Raw genomic sequence first — 17,892 nt, 5'->3', positions numbered from 1 at the left:
GCTCAAGTTCAAATTTAACGACAGTGTGACCACATCTTTGAATAAGAATTTTATCATAACTAATAAGAAATTGAACATAAAAGAGATAGTTAACATGTACAGTGAGAACTAAATAATTTAAAAAAAAAACAAACCAAAGTCTGACTTTATTACAAAAGATTGAACTCAATGACCACTTAAAAAATAAATGAACTCTTGCTCACAGAATTGAAAGTAATTCTTTATTAATAAACATTTACATGAGAATTAGAAATGTCAGTAGAAAAATAAAATTTAAATAATTTTCTATTGTACAAAGATTTGATCATTTTGACTGTAGCAGTTATTAAAACAATCTAATACAAAAATTAAGCTGATTTTAGTCAAAACCAGCCTTACAGAGTGCACACATAAGAAATGTACATACACAAGTTTCTGCATGTGGATAGCCAATGGCACTAGGGCTTCACATTCCAGGAAACTGTTCCTTAGGAAAGGTGTGTATGCACTGTAATGTAATAACTTAATTAAAACCAGAGCAGTAAGAAAGCACATTGAAATCAAAAGCCAACATATAATTAAAAAATTTAAAGGATTTGAAGGCAATTATATGCATGAACTTTTTGTCACTAATTTAAATATTTCTGTTACCAAAAAATAATTTAATAGCAGACAATGAAAGGCAAGATAGAGCAAGACAGAGAGACATCTTTCTCTTGGAATAATCATTATGCTTTTGCATATGGACTTACGTTTTCATGAAATACTTTTACCCCCAAATCCCAATATTAAAGAATCAAGAAGCCAGCTTTTAGGATTGGTTGCTACTTTCCTCTCCCTGCATTAAAAAGTAAAAATAAAAAAGGGAAAGTGGGGGTAGATTGGATAAGTCTCTAAGAAAATCAGTTGGTGAAAATTCTCAAAAAAATAAAATATTCAACACAAATACCAATATTCTTCCCTCTGAACAATTATCCCAAGTAATTGCATATTTGAGAGTGGAAATCAAAAAACACTAATAATAATAATAAGGAAGAATAGACATTCTTTATCATTTAAATAGTTTCTCCCTGAAAATGTATTTAAAGCTACATAGCTCAATCTATATAAATACTATATACATTTAATCACAGAACGCTTCTTATACTGTGATGGATGAAACATTCAATAATTTGAAGATATATTTCATATTCAAATATTTTTAAAAAGAGTGGATAATCCAAAATAGGAAATAGGAAAGAAGATGGAAACAAAGATCCCTTTCAAAATGACTTATTTTCTGTGCCAAGGCTCTAAAAGAAAAATAACCATTTTAATTATGAATTAATAGTATTTGGGGAAGGGGCCTACCAACTACTGGACCATTTGTTTAAATAGTTTGTGAAGTTATATTCTTTTAGGCAAGAATTCTAACAGGATACATTCTTCAATAAAGATGACTAGAATTGTCACCCATAATAAAAAGATACAACTTCCCCATATGTCTTTAAATGAAGGGGTACTTTTCCAAATGACAGCTCTTCAATTGAAAAATGGTGTGTTTAAACATTTGCTTGGAAGAAAGATTTGAGCATTGAAGAGTAATCTTGTTGGGGAATTTGTCAGGACATTTGACTGCAATCCAACTCTACTTTCCACCTAGCCTAAGAATATGTACATCACCGTAATTTTGATAAATGGCCATTTAATGGTCAAAAGAAAACGACCAGTTCATTTTTATGATCCTCATGTAATTTCTTTCTATAACTTTCCCTGGTAAATTGATCCTCCTTGCTATTTTTAATCAGAAGCCAAAGTATATACTGTTTCTCATGGAATGGGATAAATATGTTCATGTGCATTTGTCCTCATAAGTTGTTAGCCTACTCTAGCAATGAAAACTTTCCTTTAAAAACATTAGCTTTAATTATCAAAAACCATTCTGAAAGCATGGTAACAACAACAACAACATTGATTGTATTCTATATAAAACAATTTAGATGGTAAAAACAAGTTAGATACTTAAATTTTGTAATCCTTTCTCTTTTGAAGGTCACAGTTTTCAGGCCTTTTAATGAAAAATAAGGCTAAGCAATGGAAAAATTAAAATAGCTAAAATTGGGTTTAAAAACTCTGATATTTAATTGTCTTGAAGGATATAAATTCTCTTGAAGGAAAATGTAATGTGCAGACTAGGATATCTAAAAATTAAACTTTAGGCACTTCTGGGAATTGACAACCAATACTGCAAAAGTCAGGAGAGCCACCAGTAGGTAACCACATTAAGACTAGGAAATCACTAACCACTAACTCTAGCTCAAGCTGCATTTCTACAACTTCCAAAGAATCATTAATAAACCAAAGTCACTAAGAAAAACTGTAAGAGAATATTTAAAGTATCTTCTTATCTGTGCCTCAAATATCCAAAGAGCATCCTAACCAATCTGGCTTAACATTTCCAACCCAAGCCAGTCAAATAAAGTATGTTTCCAACTACACTACATAAAAGTCATAGAATGAAAGTGATAGGAAGAGTTGTACACTTAGATATATTTTCCTGTTATAATATTTCACTGAATTTGTTTTCAAAGCTATACTTACCCAATTGGCACTTACGGTCAAGAAAATGTAGCAAAAGGAAGAGTGTACCATATTTTAATCAGGACTAAATCAACTAAGATTTTAGTACAGTATACCATGGTCAAAAACCTACCCATGTTCCCAAAGTTTCTCTTAAATATGCAACATTGCATTTTCTCACAGAATATGATAAACTGCAGAGCAAGGAATGCCAACTCACAGCTCTGTTGGCCTGGCTCAGGTCAGGGGCACCTATAAAGTTAAATATCTACAAAAAAAAAGTCAATAACTCGTTTTGTCTAGATGAAGGATAGTAGGAGTCCAAAAAGATCTTCAATTTCTAGAGCTTCAAATTGAAGAAAGAGCTGAGATGTCATCCTTCGCACACCTATTCATCCACATTGCTTCCTTCTGAGGAACCAGGAAAACACCACATTCCAGAATGTATTCTTTTTGAGAAGTGGATATCTTAGGTTCATTTATCAAATCTTATCAACATCACAGTGTAAAGGTGTATGCTATAGAGTAGCTAAAATCCGTAAAAAGGAAACCAGCACTACACAAAATGTCTGCCCAGTGCCCAATGTGAGGGCTTCAAATGGTATCATTTCCTTGCCTGCTGCTCGGTAAACTCCAGCAATTGCTGCACCTGTTTAAAAATTCAAGATGTTAAAAGAAAAGAAAAGAAAAAAATCTGTTAACATAATCAGGAAAATGCAGCACTTAAAATTCTACTATAAGTACAATAGTCCAGATTTTTATATTTTAAATAGTTTAAATATTATAGAAATGTTCTGCTTTCCCTGTTCTTTCTGCTAACTATTATAAGTTTTAAATATTCCTAATATGTTTTGCAAATCACTAATATGTGCTTTTAGGTGTTTCAAAGTGACTACTTAAAACTAAAAGTCTCCTAGATATATTGAATAAAATGCTCTGGCAGAAATAAATGAAGTAAAAAAGATAACAATTCCTACAAGGTCTGATGAAGAACTCAAAAACATCCCTTTATTCCCCATGCCTAGTGCCTAGCCAGTGCCTAGCATTAACAGGTACCCAATACATTTTTGGCAATAAATGGCAAAGAATTTTCTGTACGAGAGTGAACAAATGTTTCAGGAAAAGCCACAGGGAATCCCAGCTCCACCATGGACTAAACTCAAAGTTCCCTTAACAAATGCATGAAGGGGGCAGTAGAGGAGTGGGAAGCAGAAGAGAGAGACTAAGGAAGGGCCTCTATACCTATAAAGTTGTTATTAATTCAAAGGCCATGAGGGAAAGACATTCAGGGATTTCTTTCTTTTTCCCATGTCATGAATTGTTTTAGTATATTAGTTACTACAACTTCCTAGAAATTGTAAAATCAAAGCAAACAAAAATATTTGTGCCTGATACCCACATGAGCTGCAACAAGGTCTCAGTATTGCACCAAGAGAGTAAAGACTTAGTATGAAAAGAAGAGGGCCAAGGTTTCCAGATGACCCTCCCCGCAAAAATGCTCCAAACAAAATTTCCTTGGTCACAATGAGTTATTATTAAGGTATTCATTTATAGAAAAGAAAAGAAGTGATCCCTGTTCTTATAGTACTCAATGCAGCTGGGAACACAAGACATAAGGCACAAGCATGAAACACATTTTAAATAATGCAAGACACAGTCTCTCAATCCAAGGCATATACATTTTATAAATGTGATATGAAGGTATATGGGCATATTTTAACAAGAAAAAACAACTTTAACCAGTATTTATTTTGGCTGCTTTTAACATTTGTGACTTTAAATGCCCACCCCACTAATGACGAGTATTAGCCAGGCTAGTTTAGAAAAAGGGAAGAAGAGCCTAAGACCTGGCAGAAAAACATGGCCATTAAACAAGTAGCCCTGGAACCCTGCCTGGAAACCCCCTGAGGGAAAGACCACCACCCAGGAAGCTCCCGGAAGGACCCCAGGTGAGCCCTATTTGGACCCAAGGGAAAGCCCTGGATACCCTCAAGGGGCCACATCATTGGGCCCCCTGGAGAACTAATGGGTGGGGTAATCAATCAGAACAGCAAACAGCTGGGGCCCCTGCCCCAAACATTAGCAAGGGGAGGAATGAGTAATAGCTTAAAAGGTGACCACACAAGCTAAATCTCTCTGCCTAGAGGAGCCCACATCAAATCTTGGTGCATATTTCCATCTTCTCCCATTTCTCAGCAAGTTCTGCTCTTTACTCCCATTTCACAATAAATTCTTTTTATTGGCCTAACCAAACTGCTGTGTTCTTAAATTCTTTTATGCAGCACAGCTAAGAACCTAGAGGAATCCAACACTTCCCTGGGTTCAAATACTGTTTTACTAATATATGAGGGGCACGTATGTTTCATTGGTCCCCGCTTGGTAATTTAGCTTCCAAAAGTGCAGGTTAGGTAGAAAGAAGTATAAAAAAAAGTTGAACTGGGCACTAAAGTGGGATCGGGATGATAGTGAAGGGAAGAAAGGAAAGAGCATACTCTCCTTTTTTCAGAGGGTTTCAAAATGGGTAAGAGCCTTAAAAATGGAAATGAATACAGCATTATTGCACCATTACTGTGGGTTAAGTATTACACTAAGTACTCAGTATACACATTATCTCATTTAATCATCATAAAGCATGAGTAGGTTTTCTCTATTTTACAGATAAGAAACTTGGACAGGTCAAAGGGGTAGGGACTTGTAATCCAGTAACGAGACTGAAGCGAGGGCCTTTAAAGAATAGCAGTAGATGATAGACTTAGACTACCAGAAATTCGAATGCAGGGCAGAAGAAAACCCACCCCTCCCTTTTGTTATCTATTATGGCTAATGAGAAAGGAGCAGTAGCTTCCACAAAAACAAATATTTTCTCTTTTGCCAGTGACCTGATCTCACACCTGAAACTGACTTTTCAGAAGTCCAAGAGATAAAATTTGAGTCAGGAAGTCAAAGAGGTTAGCTTAAAAAGGAGGGTGAGGGTGAAAAATAGGACTGGTGATTAAAAGGCACTCTTTCTTCTGTGTCCCACTCAAACGTATTTGTAAACTGGGCCCTGAACTTAACTGACTAGTCATAGTAAACGTGTGACTGGTATTTTAATGTCTAACATACTTGTCAAGATTCCAGCAGTAATTGGTCCCACGATGCCCATCAACAGGATGCTTACAGACATGAACCTACCATATTTGTGATGTCTGAGGGTGAAGAGGGCCAGGAATCCAGCAGGGACATGAAAGAAGAGAGAGGACACCAGTGCCCACAGGAACACACCATACCACATCTCTATAAGGAAAAACAAATAAAGGTCAGAGGTCACTGACTTTCCCAGTGCAACCACTACAGGGGAGTGCTCATCATAGCCAGGATTCAATCCCCAGGGCCCCCTGACCTGTGTGGTGAGCTGGCCCACGTGCGGTGCTGCCATGGGCAAGGAGTGCCGTGCCACACAGGGGCATCCCAGCATAGGGGTGCCCCACGCACAAGGAGTGCATCCCGTAAGGAGAGCCGCCCTTCATGAAAAAACCACAGCCCGCCCAGAAGTGGCGCTGCACACACGGAGAGCTGAAGCAGCAAGACAACACAACAAACAAAAAAGAGATGCAGTTTCCCAGTGCTGCCGGATAATGCAAGCGGACGCAGAAGAACACACAGCGAATTGACACTGAGCAGACAACAGGGGGGAAGGGGAGAGAAATAAAGAAAATTTAAAAAAAAAAAAAAGACTTAAATAAACATTTTTTCCAAAGAGAAACTACAAATGGTGAAAAGGTACATGAAAAAAATGTTCAATATCATTAGCTATTAGAGAAATGCAAATCAAAATTACAATGAGATATCATCTCACATCTCATAAAACAGCTGCCATTATTTTAAAAAAATATATTACAAGTGCTGGAGAGGATGTGGAGAAACAGGAATACTCTGTCACTGTTGAGAATGTAAAAAGGTGCAGCCTCTGTGGAAGACAGTTTGGCAATTCCTCGGAAGCTAATATAGAACTGCCATATGATCTGGCAATCCCTCTACTAGGAATATATCCAGAAGAACTAAAAACAATGAAGCAGAAAAGCAGATTTGGCTCAATGGATAGAGCGTCGGCCTACCACATGGGAGGTCCAGGGTTCAAACCCAGGGCCTCCTGACCCATGTGGTGAGCTGGCCCATGTGCAGTGCTGATGCACACAAGGAGTGCCATGCCACGCAGGGGTGTCCCCCGTGTAGGGGAGCCCCACGCGCAAGAAGTGCGCCCCGTAAGGAGAGCTGCCCCGTGCAAAAAAAGTGCAGCCTGCAAAGGAGTGTTGTCACACACATGGAGAGCTGATGCAGCAAGATGACACAACAGAAACAGATTTCCAGTGCCACTGGCAAGAATACAAGCGTACACAGAAGAACACACAGCAAATGGACACAGAGAGCAGACAACAGGGGTGGGGAAGGGAAGAGAAATAAAAATAACAATAATAAATAAATCTTAAAAAAAAAAAAACAGGGACACAAATAGACATTTGTACACTGATGTTCATAGCGGCATTATTCACAATTGTCAAAAGATGGAAACAACCCAAGTGTCCATCAACCGATGAATGTGAAATATACATATGATGGGCTATCATGCTGCTATAAAATGTGGAATGGATAGAGTTAATGGTAACATGTTATAGTGAGTATAACTAATATGGCTCATTTATAAATGTGATTGTGGCTGAAAGGGGTAGTCTAGGGACATAAATGTCAATTGAAAGAAAACTAAAGAATAATCTAGTTTTTCTAGGGACTGAATAATAGTGAACTTGGTGGTAGATGACAATAATTAAAAGTACAAATACAAGAAAGTTCTTCTATGAACTAGAACAGATATACTATTATAAGTTAGTAAGAATATGGTGATGCATAGGAAAAATACAATTAAGTAACATATGGACTATAGTTAACAGCAATATTGTAATCTGGTACCAATGACAAAGGTACTATATCAATGCTTAGGGTTAATAAAAGAGGGATATGGGATTTTTTTTCTTTTGGACTAAGGAAAACATCAAAAAATTTACTAAGGCGATGATTATACAATTCTGATAAAACTGAGAGCCACTGAGAGTATACTTTGGATAGACTGTACAAGGCAGAAGATTATATAACACAGTAAACCATGTGGTGGATGGTGGACTATGGTTAACAGTACAAACATGGGAGTGTTCTCTCAGGAACTATAGTAAATATACAATACTAATATATCGTGTTAATAATAGGGGCATGTATAGAACAGATATACCAAATGTAAGCTATGGACCATAGTTAATAGTAATATTTCGATGGTATTCTTTCATAATCTCTAACAAATGCTCCACAATAATGCAAGGTGTTGGTGGAGGGGTGATGTATGGGAATTCTGCACATTATGCATGATTATTTTGTAAGCTCACAACTTCTCTAGTAAAAAATATGTATTAAATGGTAATTCTACACATGTGCATGACTGTTTTGCAAGTTCACAACTTCTGTAATAAAAACATTTAAAAATTTTAACTAAAAAAAAATACATATTTTTAAAAAGAGAGTAATGGCTGTTAAAGCTGGAAAGACAGGTAGGATTACATAATGGCGAACTCTGAATGCCAGGACTTTTATGTGAAAGCCCCAAAATACTATTAAAGTTTTTATAATAATAATTATTAAAGTTGTAGGTTTATGGAAAAATCATGCAGAAAATATGGAGTTCCCACATAACCTCTCTCTCACACTCATTTTTCCCTATTATTAACACTTTGTATATGTGTGGTATATATTTATCATAATTGATGAAATATTATAGTTATACTATTAACTATACTATTATCCATAGTTTATATTAGTATCCACTGTGCTGTATAGTCCTATGGTGATTTTTAAAATTTTTATTTTAATAATATATATATATATAACATAAATTTCTCCTTTGAGCTACATTCAAATATAAATTTCAGTGGTGTTAATTACATTCACAATGTTGTGCTATCATCACCATCACCACTATTAAAGATTGAGCGTTAAAGGGCTGTCAGGACATACCGCACAGCACCCAGCCTATACTGCCAATAAAAATACAAAACAGAAAACTTTCTGAAGAGTAATTTGGAAGTGAGTATCAAAAACAGTCAAATGGGGAAGTGCATGTGGCTCAACTGATAGAGTGTCCACCTAGCATATAGGAGGTGCAGGGTTCAATACCCAGGGCAGGGCCTCCTGGCCTGTGTGGTGAGCTGGCCCACGCGCAGTGCTGCCGGCAGCAAGGAGTGCTGTTCTCCGCTGGGTATCTGCACATAGGGGAGCCCCACGCGCAAGGAGAGCGACCTGCAAGGAGAGCTTCTCGCCCAGGAGTGGCACTGCACACAGAGAGCTGAGGCAGCAAGATGATGCAACAACAAAAAAAAGAGATGCAGTTTCCCAGTGCCGGACAAAGAAGAACACAGTGACCAGACACAGAGAGTTGGGGGAAGAGGAGAGAAATAAATGAAATAAAGAAAAAAAAAAAAAAAAAAACAGTCAAATGTGCACACCCTTTGCTTCAGTAATTTTACCTCCAGGAATACACCCTTCAGGAACACATGAAGGCAAGGACAAAGGTAACCAGAGATTCTGGCAACATTTTCTGGAACAGCGCACAATCACATATACACATGAGATAGATTTACATATAAGGAGTGGGTAAGATGCCCAAGGCACACTGTGAAATGTAAAAGGCAAGGTGCAGGATATTGCACAGAGTAAGATCCCACTTTGTAAAAATGAAATAACAAAAAAACCCCACAAATGTGTTTTATAAATGCTTCTTTGTACTCAGAAAAGTCTGGACATGTTTATTTATTGAATAACAATTTTCTACATACATAGGTGCTGTTCTAAGTGCTTTACTCAATTATACCTCAAAATATTGCTATGAGGTACATATTAGTATTCCCCAGGCTCACTGACAAGGCAGTGAAAGCTGAGGGAGGTTAAGCAACTTGCAGGAGCTCTCACTGCCAGCCTGGGACAGAAGGCTGCCTGAAAATTCACTTTATTTTGTTAAAAACAAAACTTTTGTTTTAAAAAGAATTGCTTCAGAAAACCAAGCTGATTGGACTCGGCCCAGTGGTTAGGGCGTCCGCCTACGACATGGGAGGTCCGTGGTTCAAACCCCCGGCCCCCTTGACCCGTGTGGAGCTGGCCCATGCGCAGTGCTGATGCACGCAAGGAGTGCCCTGCCATGCGGGGGACGGAGCCCCACGCGCAAGGAGCGTGCCTCATAAGGAGAGCCGGCCAGCGCGAAAGAAAGCGCAGTCTGCCCAGGAATGGCGCCGCACACACAGAGAAATGACACAGCAAGATGACACAACCAAAAGAAACACAGATTCCCGTGCCACTGACAACAACAAAAGCGGACAAAAGGAGAACACGCAGCAAATAGACACAGAGAGCAGACAACCAGGCTGAGGGGGGGGGGGGCGGGGGGAAAGAGAAGAGAAATAAATCTTTGGAAAAGAAAAAAAAAGACTCATTAGGCACATAAGTCTGCTTAGGGAGCTTGGAGAGCAGCAAGGAGGACCAGAGCTGTTTCCTCAAGCTGCTTCTGTGTGGGGAGCATACTGGTACATGTGTGCTCCCCCAGACCTCCCCAACTCAATAAAAGAATAGTTTCATAAAAATGTTTTTATTCAGTTGACATAGGTTTCTTATTCTGGTTAGAGGGTTCAGAGGAGCTAAGAGAGCTTGGGGTGGGGGCCAAATTGGCATTGTCACCAACAACCACTCAAATTCTTGTCTTGTTTTGAGTCAAAGCTCCATTTAACACCATATTCTGAATACACTTAAAAGAAACGTGGCTGGGTCTTCTTGTGGATGAATGGGTCCTAATAAAAGGATCAGGGAATTTCCCTATCAAGGGCACAATGCTTTAAAAAATAACAAACAACTGAAAGAGTTTTGATACTTTTGTTCTGATGGAAAACTATCATAAGCTACAAAAGGTTTCAAAACATTTGTGAGTTTTCTTTCTGCTGAATAAGATAAATCTTCTGAATAATTTTATAATACCGTTGAAGCTGGTATATTTTGTTTGATGGTTTTGGGCAAATTCTGTGAAAGCAGGTTTAAATATCACACCGTGTAGTATAAAGTAATGTCCCAAGCTTAAAAAATTAAATCTATATTTATATACATTAAAAACTAACATATAAAACAAACAGCAAGATGGCAGCAGAGTAAGGAGTTCCTGGAGTCAGCTTGTACTACAGGGCAGTTAGTAACCACCCAGAGCTCTCTAATGCACCTGTCTAGGGGCTCCAGGACTCCAGAAGAGCATCCTGCAACATCTTTGAAAGAAAAAGACTGCCCTCTGCAGGGAAGATTCGTACGTAGAGCACTCCACACCCCAGAGGCCAGTGCCGATCCTCCACTGGTGGCAAAAGCCACTTCGGAGGCTGTTCCTAGGAAGTAGAAGCTCCACTTCCCAAAAAGGGGTTGGAAGAGACCGTTGGGCACCAACTTCAGCTACTGATTAGTAAACTTGGCCGGCTAAGGTATAACCCTAAGAACAACTAAAGTTTGAGCCCATCCAAGTCAGAAAGAGGCCAGTAGCTGCCATCTTAACTCCACACATGTCAAGAGGAGAAGTGAGGCGGACTGAAAATCACAGTGCAGGTGGGGACCAACTTTTTCCCATCCAGATCTGACTGCAACTCTGGCCTCACCCCCAAGCCCACCTCTGGCAGGGAGGAAGCTGAGGGAATCTGAGCCAGCCTGTCCGGGAAAATATACACCACGTGGCGGAGGCTGGTGATCCTCCTACTCTGGCTGCTCACACTGCCTCAAGAGCTGTTCTGTGGCTCCCAAAAACGGGGGAGGAAAAGACTATTTTGGTCACCAATTTCAGCTACTGAATAGTATATTTGGCTGGCTAAAGTATAACCCTAAGAAGAGCTAAAGTTTGAACCTGTCCAAGTAAGAAAGAGGCCAGAAGCTGCCATTTTGACTCTGCCCCCGGCATGAGGGGAAGCCAGGCTGATTGAAAATCAGAGTGATGGCGGGACCAGCTTCTTTCACCCATATCAGCCTGCAGCCCTAGCCTAGGCTCCAGCCCCACCTCTGGCAGGGAGGAAGCTGGAGGGAGGCTGTACCAACCTCTCTGGGTAATTACAGGTACATTTGGCTGGTACAGACTGAATAGTCAGAAGTCTACCAGGGCAAATGCAGTCCATCCCCACCCCAGGCAGGGAGGAAGGGGCTTGAAGCTTCATCAGTCTCTCTGGACAACTATAGTCTAGGCCTGTATAACTTGGATTATTACACACAACTGTGGCTCTGTCCCTACCCCTGGCAAAGAAAAAAGTTGGGAGATACTTCATCGGTCCCTGGGACAATGAGGGCGCTTAAGCCTCCAGAGCTTATAGCACCAACTATATCCTTGTCTCCTACTACACAACTAGCAAGGGAGAAAGGGCAAGAAAGCCCTAAACTAAAGAGAGACCACACCCAGAATAAATACTCTCTAGTAAGCCAGATACCAAGGCACCCACAAAAAATTACAATTCATACCAAGAAACAGGAAGATATGACCCAGTTAAAGGAAAAAGATAAGCCTCCAGATGACAAAGGAATTGAGACAACTAATCATAAATGTTGAAGCAAATCCCTCAATAAATTCAATGAGATGGCTAAAAAAGTTAAGGATATTAAGAAGACATTAGATGAATACAATGAAGAATTTGGAAGCATACATAAAAAAAATTGCAGATCTTATGGGAATGAAAGATACAATAAATGAAATTAAAAATACACTGGGTTCAGGGAAGGGGTTGTGGCTAAATCAATTGGGCTCCTGTCTACCATATGGGAGGCCCTGAGTTCTCGTCCTAGGGCTTCCTTGTGAAGGCAAGCTGGTGCACACCCATGGAGAGCTGACAGCCCGTGCCTGCAGAGCTGGCACAGCAAGATGATGCAACAAAAAGAAGACAAGCAGACACAGAAGAATGTGCAGTGAATGGACCCAAAGCAGACAGTACGCAAGCAGCAAGGGGGGGGGAATAAATTTTTTTTAAAATAAAAAAAAAAAATACACTGGATTCATATAGCAGATTTGAGGAGGCAGAAGAAAGGATTGGTGAGCATGAAGAAATGGCCTCTAAACACAAATATACCAAAGAATAGATATAGAAAAGAATGGAAAAAAATTGAAAAGTCTCAGGGAACTAAATGACAGCAAGAGACATGCAGACACGTGTTATGGGTGTCCCGAAAAGAGAAGGGAAAAGAGGCAGAAGGAATATCTGAAGAAATATTGGTAGAAAATTTCCCAACCCTATTAAAGGACATGAATTTGTGTGTCCAAGAAGCACAACATACTCCCATCCAACTCTAAGAAACATATTAATAAGAATGTCAAGAGAGGCGGGGCAAGATGGTGTCTGAGTAAGTACACCATCCTCATCTCTCTTACCAAAGACTGGCTGTGTGGTGATGGAGTCCTACCGGAGTAGGCTGTTTCGGGAACCTGTAGGGCAGGAGGTGTCTGGACATCGATCTGGCAAGACTGAAGCAGAATTGGTGCTTGCTCAAGGTAAAACTGCGGGTTTCTAACACTGAACTGGGAAGCTGTGGGAAAGTACGTCCCTTCCCCCTAGGGCTAAGAGCCGCGAGGTTCACTGAGAACTGCCGGTTCTGGAGCGGAGTTTCCAAGCCCTGTGTTTCCCAAATGTGTGAATCCCAAGTCTGTGTCCCCTGAACCCCCGCGGCCCATGTTTCACAGACATACATACCCCGAGTCCACATTCTCCCGGGCCTCTGTTTCCCAAGCTCAGCACTCCCAGAAATCCGGCATCGCCTTAGCCCTCCTGTCACGGAATAACTCCGGGAGTAGGAGAGTTTAGGTGGGAGGTACAGAGGGGCCAAGGAGTGCAGGTTCAATTTTCTGGTGTCCCCCCCCACCCCCCGACTTTTATTGAGTTTGGAGGAGCATATCAGCTGACTTGGGGAGAGTCTGGGAAGAGAGGAGAGGCGAATCTGCTGAGAGAGCCCAATTTACCTAAACGCCCTGGGTTAGGAAACTTGGTCTGGGAGAAGGTGGAGTCAGAAAATTAACTAGCCCCCTTGTAGCACATCTAAGGGAGAGGGACAATACGACGTGCTTTACAGGCTTCCAATAGCATATTTAGGGTTCCTGGCAAGGGGTGAGTGCTCTCTCAAGAAATTAAGAGTCATTATTTTCTCAGGTGAGTTGGCTCACCAGGGACCCATTTGAATTTCCTACAGGAGCCCTCTTGCAGCCTGCCTGCTGCCTTGGGAAAGAGGGAAGTGAGGAAGGGAGAAAGGGGGAAGGTCAGACTCCTAAGCCGTTTATTCAGTTGCAAAGAGGATTCTTTGCCTGAGACCTTGTCTGGTCTGCTTGTTTTTTTGTTTTTTTCTTCACCTTTATCCTCGCCACCACCCTTTTTTTTTCTTTTTCTTGCTCTTTTTTTTTTTTCTCTTTTCTTTTTCCTTTTTTTATATTAGTGCTGCAGGCAACATTTCTTATTTGCTGTGCTTCCTCATCCTCAATTTTCTCTTTTCTCTGCATACTGATTTTGGCTACGAATGCTATCTCCTTTCCTTTACATCATTCTCTACTCCATCATTTATTGTTTCTCTTACATTCCACCTCTCTCTGTTTAGCCCCCGATATTCCTGACTTTTTATCTCTAATACCTCTAATCTGTTTTCTATCACTTATTCACTCTTTATATTATTATCCTCTTTTCTTTTTCCCTCTCTCCTGACCACACTGACTTTTTTAAATTTTTATTTTTTTTAAGATTTATTTTATTTATTTCTCTCCCCTTCCCGCCCCCCCCCCCCCCCCAGTTGTCTGTTCTCTGTATCCATTTGCTGCGTGCTCTTATTTGATGGCTTCTGTTGTTGTCAGCAGCATGGAAATCTGTGTTTCTTTTTGTTGTGTCATCTTGTTGTGTCAGCTCTCCGTGTTTGCAGCACCATTCCTGGGTAAGCTGCACTTTCTTTCACGCTGGGCGGCTCTCCTTACGGGGCGCACTCCTTGCGTGTGGGGCTCTCCTACGCAGGGACACCCCTGCGTGGCATGGCACTCTTTGCATGCATCAGCACTGAGCGTGGGCCAGCTCCACATGGGTCAAGGAGGCCAAGGGTTTGACCTTCCATGTGGTAGATGGACGCCCTAACCACTGAGCCAAGTCCACTTCCCACACTGACCTTTTAATTCATAGTATATTCCTCCCCATATTCAGTTTAATATCTCATTATAGGTACTCCACTTTCTTACAGTTATAACTATACACAGCTTCCATGAGTTCTATATCCATTCTCCTAGATCTCACATGGCTCTTCTGCTAACATTCACTATCAATACTATTATTATATTTTTCTTTTCTTACCCCTTTCGCTTTCTCTGGACCTAATATTTTCCTTCAAGGGAACCTAGCCAACAACAAGGAAATAGAATAAGAAGAAAAAAGTGACAAAGAAAAGACAACACACAAAAAAAACAACTAAACCCCAAGACTAGAATAAGAAGATAATCAACAGAATAAACCCAAAAACATAAAATGATGACCAGACAGCAACAAAAAACTATAGACAATACAAATAATCAGGAAAACATGGCCCAATCCAAAAAACAAACTAAAAACCAGGAAGAGAAGTGGAACATCAAACAAGTAATTAAAGCTCTCAAAACATGTATCATGGGCCAATTCAATGAAGTGAAGGAAGAGATTAAGCACATTAAGAAAACACTTGGAGAGCATACAGAAGAAACTGTGATCATGCAAAAAAAGATCATGGAAATGATGGGGATCAATAGCACAATCCAAGAAATCAAAAATATACTCTTAGAAAATAACAGCAGATTTGATGAGGCAGAGGAAAAGAATTAGTGATATGGAAGACAGTACATCTGAAATCAAACAGATAGTAGAATTAATCAATAAAAAGATAGAAAAAATCCAGGAGGGACTTAGGGACCTGAATGACAATGCAAAACACACAAACATATGCATTATAGGCATCCCAGAAGGAGAAAAGAAGGGAAAGGGGACAGAAAGGGTGTTGGAGGAAATAATGGCTGAAAATTTCCCAAACCTATTCCTATGTCCAGGAAGCACCACACACCCCAAACAGCATAAATCCCAACAGGTCTACCCCAAGACATATACTTGTCAAATTATCCAATGTGCAAGACAAAGAGAAAATACTAAAAGCAGCAAGAGAAAAAGAGAACCATCACATATAAAGGAGACCCCATAAGATTAAGTGCTGATCTCTCATCTGAAACCATGGAGGCAAGAAGGCAGTGGTATGACACAGTCAAGGTACTAAAAGAAAATACTTTCCAACCAAGAATACTCTATCCAGCACAGCTGGCATTCAAAAATGATGGAGAGTTCAAAATAGTCACAGATAAACAGAAACTAAGAGAGTATGCCAACAAGAAACCTGCCCTTCAAGAAATACTAAAGGGAGTTCTGCAGGAGGGAAGAAAAAAACAGGAAAGACAGAGTTGGAGGAGAGTGTAAGAACAACTAAAACTACAAAAAGAGAAAAAAAAACAAACATATGACAGACAAAATCCAAAGAAAATAGGGCTAATATAAGTAATTCCTTTAAAGTAAAAAGACTAAATGTCAATGGATTAAACTCACCTGTTAAGAGACACAGATTGGAAGACTGGATAAGAAAATATTACCCATCTATATGTTGTCTACAAGAAACTCATCTTAGACCCAGGGATTCAAGGAGATTGAAAGTGAATGGCTGGAAAACAATCTTACAGGCAAACAACAACAAAAAAAGGGCAGGTGTAGCTATATTAATATCAGACAAAATAGACTTTAAATGCAAAACAATTTTGAGAGACAAAGATGGACACTACATATTAGTGAAAGGGATAATCTTTCAAGAAGAAAGAACAAGCATAAACATTTATGCCTCTAACAAGGGCGCCTCCAAATATGTGAGGCAAACACTGGAGGAACTAAGTGAAGGAATAGATGCCTCTACAATTATAGTGGGGGACTTTAACACACCACTATCATCATTGGACAGAAAATCTCAAAAGAGAAGTTGTTCTTTTTTTTTTAATGTAACATTCCTTGTGTTCTATTAATTTTAAAAATTTTTTAAAAAGAATGTAAAATGCCAAAAACAAAGAAAGAATTCTGAGAGCAGGAAGAGTAAAGGAATCCATAGCATATAAGGGATGTCCAATAAGGATGCAAGAAGACAGTGGTATGATATATTTAAGAAGCTACAAGAGAAAAATTTCCAGGCAAGAATCATACCTGGCAAGATTGACTTTCAAAAATAAAGGTGAGGGAAGTAGATTTGGCTCAACTGACAGAGCGACTGCCTACCACATGGGAGGTCCAGGGTTCAAACTCAGGGCCTCCTGACCTATGGGATGAGCTGGCCTATGCGCAGTGCAGTGCTGATGCATGCAAGGAGTGCCGTGCCACACAGAGGTGTCCCCCGTGTAGGTGAGCCCCACGCCCAAGGAGTGCTTCCTGTAAGGAGAGCTGTCCAGCGCAAAAAAAGGGCAGCCTGCAAAGGAGTGGCACCACACACACAGAGAGCTGAAGCAGCAAGATGACGCAACAAAAAGAGACACAGATTCCCAGTGCCACTGACAAAAATATAAGCAGACACAGAAGAACATACAGTGAATGGACACAGAGAGCAGACAACTGGGGGGGGGCAGGGAGAGAAATAAATTTAGAAAAATAAAATAAATTTTTTAAAAAATGAAGGTGAGTTTAGAATATTCACAGATAAACAGAAACTGAGTGAGTTTGTAACCAAGAGAATGGCTTTATAGGAAATACCAAAGGGTGTGCTACAGTGTGAAAAGAAAAGACAGAAGAGGGAGGACTGGAAGAGAATCTAGAAATGAAGATTATATTAGAAAAAGTAACTAAGAGTCTCAAAAGAGTGGTGTAAAGAAAATAAGACTGATAGAACCCCAAAATGGGTGAAATTAAGAATTGCCTTCACAGTAATAACATTGAATGTTAATGGATTAAACTTCCCAATCAAAAGACACAGACTGGCAGAATGGATAAAAAAATATAAACCACCTATTTGCTGTCTCCAAGAGACTGATCTTAGACCCACAGATATCAACAGATTGAAAGTGAGGGAAATGGACTTACCACAATGGATAGGGTGTCCACCTACCACATAGGAGGGCCACAGTTCAAGCCCCAGGCCTCCTTGACCTGTGTGGAGCTGGCCCACGCGCAGTACTGATATGCGCAAGGAGTGTCCTGTCACGCAGGGGTGTCCCCTGCACAGGGGAGCCCCACGTACAAGGAGTGCGCCCATAAGGAGAGCTGCCCAGCGCAA

At 40.0% G+C, this 17,892-nt stretch overlaps 1 protein-coding gene across 2 annotated transcripts in view; it reads right to left on the bottom strand.

Moving 5' to 3' along the window:
* Positions 1–207: 207 nt before the first annotated feature.
* Positions 208–17,892, bottom strand: part of TMEM170A (transmembrane protein 170A) — a 29,514-nt gene continuing 11,829 nt past the window's right edge. The window contains exons 2-3 of one of the 2 annotated variants that reach the window (XM_004470912.4): positions 5,713–5,814; positions 208–3,187 (exon numbers count right to left, since the gene is read on the bottom strand). In XM_004470912.4, the coding sequence (XP_004470969.1) occupies positions 3,057–3,187; positions 5,713–5,814 (233 nt within the window). In that variant the 3' untranslated portion in view covers positions 208–3,056. Of the gene's footprint in view, positions 3,188–5,643; positions 5,815–17,892 lie in introns of both variants that reach the window. The other variant, XM_004470911.5, reaches the window with a different exon arrangement.

Source organism: Dasypus novemcinctus, chromosome 18 (genome assembly GCF_030445035.2).
Source record: "Dasypus novemcinctus isolate mDasNov1 chromosome 18, mDasNov1.1.hap2, whole genome shotgun sequence".
NCBI classification, from domain to species: domain Eukaryota; kingdom Metazoa; phylum Chordata; class Mammalia; order Cingulata; family Dasypodidae; genus Dasypus; species Dasypus novemcinctus.
The sequence above is the reverse complement of the archived record's forward strand: the minus strand, read 5'-3'. Positions and strand labels throughout refer to the sequence as shown.